General features: G+C 45.0%; 1 protein-coding gene across 1 annotated transcript in view; it reads left to right on the forward strand.

Annotated features, from left to right (window-relative positions):
• DNAJC9 (DnaJ heat shock protein family (Hsp40) member C9) overlaps window positions 1-8,365 on the forward strand; it is a 670,462-nt gene that overhangs the window by 180,142 nt on the left and 481,955 nt on the right. Inside the window, exon 3 of the mRNA XM_044056088.1 lies at window positions 2,671-2,811. Coding sequence (XP_043912023.1) covers window positions 2,671-2,811 — 141 coding nt within the window. The remainder of the gene's footprint in view (window positions 1-2,670; window positions 2,812-8,365) is intronic.

The following is an 8,365-nucleotide window of genomic DNA, read 5'->3' on the forward strand; positions in this document are numbered from 1 at the left end:
TTCCTTATTGGCCTTGACAAGTATGGTTCCCCTTTCTCTGGCTTCACCTGCTATGCTGACTGTGAATTCTGGATCCAGCTCCAGACCTGATTTCTCACTCCCCATGAGTTTGAGTCACCTGAACTTAACCAGTTTCAAGTTGACCGCTTAGTTTCTCCACTTCCGCTGATAGCGAAGCAGAACAACTTTTCTTCCCCATTACGTGCTATTATTCTGGCCTCCTACAAACCATCCACTAGGAAACTTTTTATCTTGACAAATGGAAGAGATTTTCAATTTGGTCTAAGCAGAGAAAACCAGATCCGTACTCAGTTCCTGTTACTGCAGTACTAGATCGTCAATTTTTCTTTGAAGACGGTGCTGCAGCTTCTACTATGAGTTCATCTAGCTGCTATTTCAAACTTCCATAATGGTTTTGGGAATTCTTCTGTGATCACACATCGTCTATGTAAAACCTTTCTAAAAGGAGTCTCTCACATTGGACCTCCAATCAAACAACCTATAGAACCTCACATTAGTCCTACAGTCTTTGACGCAACTTCCCTTTGAACCTGCAGCAACTTGTGACATCAGGTTGTTATCCTGGAAGTCTCTTTCTGGTGCCCATCATATCAGCTAGATGAATTTCTGAGCTCCATGATCTATGCATAAAACACCCCTATTTGATCTTCCACAAGGACAGAGTATTACTCCGGAGAAACCCTTCATTTCTCCCCAAAGTGATTTCAGTTTTCTCCATTAATCAGACAATTGACGTTCCAGTGTTTTCCCAATTTTTTTCAAATAAAGGAGAATACTGTTTGCATTCATTAGAAGTACAAAGACAGTTGAGATTCTATCTGGATAGGACAAAAACAATGCACAAATCTGGTCCGTTATTTATTTCCTTTTCCTGGACCTAAAATGGAAAAGTCAGTTTCTAAGGTGACCCTATCTAAATGGCTTAGAGACTGTATACTCTTCATTTATCATCATGAGAAAAAAACCTGTACCACAGAAAATCAAAGCTCACTCCACTAGATGGATGGCTACTTCTGTGGCGTTCCATTTAAGAGCTTCTTTGGACGATATCTGTGCAACAGCAACATGGGCTAATAGTCATACCTTTATAACTCATTACAAATTGGATTTGGTCTCCAGAGGAAAGGCTTCTTTTGGCTCAATGGTGCTCAGGAATATTCTTCCATAAGGGCCACCCAAGTGATGCAAGGTAGCTGGGGACTCTGTCCCATCAGTGATAAATGAATGAATAAAGATGACATCAGATAAAGAAGTTATGTCTTACCATAACGTTCTATCTGTGTTGTTGATCTTCATGCATTCATTCATCACGTCCCACCCTCCTTCCTCCTCCTAAGGCTCCTGGAGGATACTTTGGGTCCAAGTGCTGAGTTTAGGGTACTTACTCAGAAACTGGCTCTGCTTTACTAATAATGGGCAGACTCGATCTGAGGTAACAGGGAGAAGGGTACTCTGGGTAAAAGCTTAGCTCTAGAGTTTTTTGCTGGCGCAACCTTTGTATAAGGCCGACTTGATTCCGAGGATGGAACAGACATCCCATCAGTGATGAATGAAAGAAGATCAACAACACAGATGGAACGTTATGGTAAGATATGACTTCTTTTTTTTCTTTCCTTTCAGTCTCTGTTTTCTGTGGTTCATCAGCTCATCTGAATAGCTGCTTAAAGTTTCATGCTGTTTTCTCTGTTTTTCTCTTTTGACTTTATTCTTATTTTAAACTCATTTGAATGCATTTGCATTTTTTTTCTTTAAAGTTCTGGAAGCCATCTCCTCCACTAAAGTTGAAATGTGGAATGCTTTTTGTTGAATAGCTTCAAGGTTCTTTCAGCTAGCGCCTTTTGTTTTCTGGTTAATGTTTGCTAAGGCTTTTCCCCAGATTTCTTATTTGCCAACATCCTGGAGATATAACCCAACCACCTACAACCCTTTTATCCCATGTCTGCACTTCAGGTCAGGGTGCTGCTTCAACAGTGAGAACGGTCTATAACCAAGGTTCACACTGCCAGGTGGCTAGCCCTGCTAAGTTTTTTTTCCATACCACACAGTCACACTCGCACCTAAGGCCAGTTTAGAGTGTCCAGTCTACCTACTACATGTTTTTTGGAATGTGAGAGAAAACCAGAGCACCCGAGGAAAACCATGGATCTCAAGGAGGACATGGAAGCTCTGCACAGAAGGCACCTCAGCTGAGATTTGATCCAGAGAACCTCTTGCTGTGAGGCGACAATGCTATCCGATGTGCCATTGCACTGCGCCTATCCTGGAAATGCAAAAACTAGCCAATGCCCACATTTTAGCCATATTGCTAACTCTGGTCGGCTTTCTAAACAGTTTTTTCAGTATCACATTAGAGAGTTTTTATCAAAATGCAGCCAGTCTGCACTCATCTTGAGCAGTGTCAACAAATGATTGTTGGTTAATGTAAGTAAAGTATCTTTTATGGTATACCACAGTTCAGTGTTTCTACTTTAAATGCCTTCTCAAAAATGATTGGATTCTAAGAGGGCTTTGCATGATCAATAAATCTTGTTTGGGGGTAGTTATTCAAAGAGGTAAAGTGTAATATATTGCAATAGCTGAGACAAAACCTTTGCTATCTTCTGGTTACAAGTACAAATGTTTAACTAATGTGTTGTTTTTTAAATACAGGTCCTGGGTAAAGTTTATGCTATCCTCACTGACAAGGAGCAGAAAGCAGTGTATGATGAACAGGGCATTGTGGATGAAGAATCTTCTTGTATCAGCTGTGACCGGGACTGGTACGACTACTGGAGATTACTCTTTAAAAAGGTACAAAATAAGATGGAGTGTGTACTTCCTGACATCTCTGTATTATAGGTTTTCTTCCTTCCATTTTTGACCTTGGTTAGAAATAGTCTCATTGCCTAGCACATTGTTTCATTAGTAATAGCTGTTGTTTGGAATAAATCATTAATTAACGGGAGCTGCTCTGTGTTTGGCATCCTTCTTCGCCAAAGGTCCAGAATGTTTCTACTTTACTTTAATCCAAGCCATCCAAAGCGAAGAACAAGAAATTAAGTATCTGATGTTACCAAGTCATCATTCATCACCATAATGTATAGATCTGATATCGGATCCGAGCCGGCAGCATACTACAGACTGATCCAAGGCTCCAGCTCCTTCCTTTCCTATGATACCATGGTTACCTCTGACCCCCAGATCTTGTTTGTCGTGTATCCCGTGCAGACGCATTTTCCATTGGCTCTAGCTAGGTAAATGTTTGTTTCATTTTTCTTATAATTCTGGTATAGTTGTTAGAATAGTTTTCTAGTGTAGTTTGGTGCTGTTAATTTTTTTTTTTTTTTTTTTTAGCCTATTATCTCCCTCCCTTAGCTTAGGTTTTTGTTTGAGTTAGTGTGAGTTGGGTTTTGAGCCCTTTTTTGTCTTGTAGCTGTTAGGGCTGTATCTTTCCAGTCGGTGTGTTTTAGTGGTTTAGCTTAGTTTAAATCAATTGTTTGAATTATGGCTGATAAGCCATCTGGCTTTAAGAAATGCTCCTCATGCGGTCAGAAAATGCCTAATTCCGACTTGCATGAAGAGTGCTTGTATCCACACCTGGAGGTTGAATGTGATACTTGCGTTGCATTTAATCCCGGGGCTTTGGCGGAGTGCTGCAGCAAACTCTTGCTGAAGGATCTGGCCCAGGGGGTACCCTTTGCTATCCCCACAAAGGCTTCCTCTTCTAATCCAAAGAGGAGGACTCCTCCTATCCAGCTAGTTCCCACTAAGAAACCACTGCTGTCGGATCCTAAGTCTCTGGATCTGATTCCAGCCTGGGCCATCTCAGATCTGAGGTCTTTGAAGCCAAGAGCTGCGGAGTTGTCTCTTGGATCCAGGTCCTCTCCCGATCAGAGGACCTCAGATCTAAGATCAGGCCGGCCTCGGAGCTGACCAATTTGTTGGATCTGTCCACTGTGTCAGCTAGGCCTTCGGATCCGAAAGGATCGTCTGACTCTATTTATAGTCTTGGAGGAGGTGGTTGTCCCTTTTTCCTCCAAACAGGTGCCACAGTCTGCGTTGAGACATCGGAGTCGTACCCCAGAACATCGAAGAAGGAGATGTCCCTCTTAAGTTTATCCACTCCTCTTCCTCCTCTAGATCTTTGAGGAGTCTCTTGCCCTCAGATATGGACAGGATGATGAACTTCCACAAGGTCCAAATAGAATCGGGACTCCTGGCTTTCCCTGCCCATCTGGCGGGGGGGGGGGCCTCACCTCTCCTGGTTTCTTATTCTCCTCGTCCAACCCTGTTGGCTTTGGATTGTAGGGATCAGGACATCTGCGGTCAGTTTGTGTCGAGGCAGAGGTATCCCTCCTTTCTCGACCCCAGTGGGGTCCCTGGCTTATTCTGTTCCCCCACCCTCGGAGCGGGGTGAGCCTCGTACCAGAGTTGTTGATGCTGGCTCGGGGGGTCTGGTACAGTCTTCTCGGACCATTCTCTTCCCTTCGGCCTTCGATAGCTCCAGGATGGTATCATCTGGGGGTTGCGGTACTGTTTCCAGACTCCTCCTTCCTCTTCTGGGGGACCTCTCCCTCTGAAGTGGGGGATGGGCCTGCTTCCAGCCCTTTGGCTTTCCGGGTGGTAGAGAGGACCTTCTCCAGGTCTGGAGTTTCCTCTGGTGCACCTTCCGGTCCCTCCCTGCCTCTCTCTACTTCGGCTAGTGAGGCCACCCATCCTGTACAGGGTCAGCCCTCATGATTGAGCCTTCAGGGGGTTTCCTCCCCTCTGGGAGTCGCTGTTTATTCAGAGTCCTCCCTGGAGCCCCCAGTGGAGGAGGTTCATTGTAAGAGAAAGTGCAAGAGGAGGCACTTGGACTCCCCTGTTGAGTCCCTCATTGAGGAAATGGACCTCGAGGAAGGAACCCCTTCTTTGAACAGCCCTGTCAGCACTTCTGAAGCGTTGCCCAGCTGCTCTGCTCTGCCTTTGATGCAGTTGGTTGTTTCATTTCCCTACACCCACTAGCCTGGACAAACATCACTTCCGATCAGTGGGTGTTAAATATCGTTTCCAGGGGCTATTTCATTCCCTTTTCAGACCCTCCTGCAGTAAGAAGTTACCTCCCAGATATTCCACCCAGTCAAAGGGAGTTGACCTTCAAAGAAGGTCAGCAACTTCTTGTAAAAAAAGAGCAATCCAAGAAGTCCCAGCAGGACAAATAGGATCTGTTATTTAATCTCGCTTCTTTTTAGTGCCAAAAAAAAAGATAGGGGACCCTATGTCCTATTTTGGATCTCAGCGAGCTCAGTCTTCAAGTACAGATATCAAAGTTTCGGATGGTCACTGCTCAGTCCAATCTGCCTCTTTTATGCAAGGATGATTGGATTTGCTCTGTAGATCTTCAGAATGCCTTCTGTCACATCAAAATAGACAGGTGTTCCAGGAGACAGCTTCACCTCCTGCTAGAAGCCAGTCATTACCAGTTCAGAGCCCTACCTGTCGGTCCTACCACAGCCCCTTGGGGAGTTTACCAAATGTATGGCAGTGGTAGTGGCTCACATGTGACTGCAGGGGTTCCAGGTCTTTCCGTACCTTGACGATTGGCTCCTCATGGCACATTCGAGGCATCGACTGATGCAAGCGATTCATTGTGTTCTCCCCTTCTTCTGTCATTTGGGGATCACCATCAGTCTTGTGAAATCCAATGTAGTCCCCACTCAACAGTTGGAATTCATAGGAGTTCATTTAGACTCCGTTTCAGAGATTGCAGCTTTACCTTTACCCAGAATTCAGTTGATACAGGAACAGGTCACACACATCTTAGACATGCCACACCCTCTGGTTCACCTGGTTCTTCGGGCTGTCGGATCCATGGCCTCGGCCATTCATCTCATTTCTCTAGCCAGGTACCACATGCAAGTGTTACAGTGGACCTTAGCTGTCCAGTGATTGGCTCTGCTTCATCCCCTATCCATGACCATAAAACTGACCATGTGCAGATGTCACCTCCAGTGGTGGCTTCATTCTCAGGATCACTCTGTAGGCAGGCCCTTTTCTCTCCAACTGCCCATGGCCACAGTGACCATGGACTCCTCCCTGTTGGGGTGGAGGGTCATTTTCAGAGGAAGACTGTCCAAGGCACATGGTCCCCAGTAGAGGCAAAGTTGCATATAAACATTTAGAGATGAGAGCAGTTCTTCTATCATTGCAAGCCTTCCAGGACTGTCTCCCTCTAGGGTTGATTGTAATTCAGACAGACATGGCAGTGGTTTGGTATGTCAGCAAGCAGGGAGGAACATGTTCTTACCTGTTGTGCAGAGAGGCCATGCGAGTGTGGGAATGAGTGATGTCTTGCAGCCACTTCTTATTGCAGTGCACATACCTGGGGATTCCAACGTGTTGACCGACAGGCTGAACAGATTGATCTTGAGTCCTCACGAGTGGTCCCTCAATCCTTCTGTGGCCGAGCAGATTTTCAACCATTGGGATGAACCGTACTGCAGCCTTTTTGCCTCCCCAACCAACCACAAATGCAGTAAGTACTTCAACCTGATCCCCCCTCCAGGGGAGTCACCGAGGGACGCTCTAGTCCACGATTGGTCTCCGGGTCTCCTTTATGCCTACTTTCCCGTCCCTTTACTACTCAGGGTTCTGCAGAAAGTGCAACACCTGAGGACATCCCTCATCCTCATTGCTTCTTTCTAGCCTCGTCAACCGTGGTTTCCCTTCATCAGGTCTCATCTGAAGTATCTGCCATAGGTACTGGATCCCTGTCGGGATATGATCTCCCATCCATCGGGGCTTCCTCTCCCAAACCTTCGGACCCTTCTTCCAACTGCATGGTTGCTCCAGTTCCAGTGATCATAAAATAGTCCAGGCTAGTGTGTCCCATCAAACGTATTATTCTAGCCTTCCAGAAACCCTTCACTAGAAAGGAATATAGTAGTAAGTGGAAAAGGTTTTCTATCTGGGCTAAGAGCAGGAATCTGGATCCCTTTTCTGCTTCAGTTTCAGATATACTTTTGTTCTTTTCCTTCCTTTTCCAAGCAAGAGCAAGTTTTTCTACTATCAAGCTTCAGTTGGTTGCGATTTCCAACTTTCATGAGAGCTCTGAGTTTACCTTTTCATCTAGGGTTTGTAAAGCGTCTATGAAAGGGGGTTTTCTGCTTCAGCCACCAATTTTTTTGCAGTCTCAGACTAGGAGTCCTTTTGAGCCTGCTAGTTCTTGCAGTCTCAAGTTCTTGTCTTGGAAGATGGCCTTCCTGGTGGCTATTACCTCCGGTAGGAGGATTTCAGAACTGCAAGCTCTCGCCATTTCTTCTCCTTATTTGATTTTTCCCCAAGGACAGTGTGTCTGTTAGGGCGAACCCCTCTTCCTTGCCCAAGATTGCTTCCGAATCTTCTTTAAACCAATGTATTCAGCTTCCAGTGTTCTTCCCCAACTATTCCAACTAAGGGGAGTACATCCTACATACCTTGGATGTTCATTGACGGTTGTGGTTCTGCCTGCATAGGACAAAAGGTTTTTGTAAGTCGGAACAGCTTTTTGTGGCCTTTTTCCCCTAGCAGGCACTAGTCTGCTAGTTACTAAGGTCACTATTTCTAAATGGATATCTAACTGCATCTCCACAGTTTTACGACCTTACCCACCTTGAGGTTCCAGTAAAAGTAAAGGCTTATTCTACTAGGTCCGTAGCAACTTCTTCAGCCTTTTTACCACGGCTTTCTATTCATGGCATTTTTGCTGCTACTACTTGGTCTAACCCTCACACATTTATTTCTCACTACAAGATTGATCTGATTTCTAGGAGCAGGTCTTCCTTTGGTTCCACGGTGCTCCGGCATGTCCTTCCTTGAGGCCTCCCAGGGGTAATGGAAGCTGGGGACTCTGACCGTATAGTGATGAATGATGACTTGGATAACATTAGGTTAAGACTTTTGCACTTACCATAACTTGGCATCTGTATTATCCTGCTTCATCATTTCATTACATTTTTCCCTCTCACCATCCCCATACCTTGTAGATCAGGGAGTACGTTGGAGTTTCTCTGTAGTCTTGCTGGAGTAGTCTTGAGGTGCATTGTAGCAAACTTGATCTGCAGGTGAGAAGGCAGGAGGGCAGCATGGGAAAGAGAGGAGCTAGAGCCTTGGATCCGTCTGTAGTATGTTGCAGACTTGGGTCCGGTATTGGATCCTAGACCCTATGGTGATAAATGATGATGTAGGATAATACAGATGCAAAATTATGGTAAGTGCATAACTCTTTTTTTTTTATCTGCACTTTTCAACTGTATTTTATTGTTTTACTACATTTGTGCCTTTTTTACTGTTTTTACTTTGTGCCTGCTTCATTATCTGTACTTGTTATACACTGAAATATTTGGGG

The sequence above is a fragment of the Protopterus annectens genome, chromosome 14.part0, assembly GCF_019279795.1.
Source record: "Protopterus annectens isolate FY-2018-M chromosome 14.part0, PAN1.0, whole genome shotgun sequence".
In the NCBI taxonomy this organism is placed as follows: Eukaryota; Metazoa; Chordata; order Ceratodontiformes; family Protopteridae; genus Protopterus; species Protopterus annectens.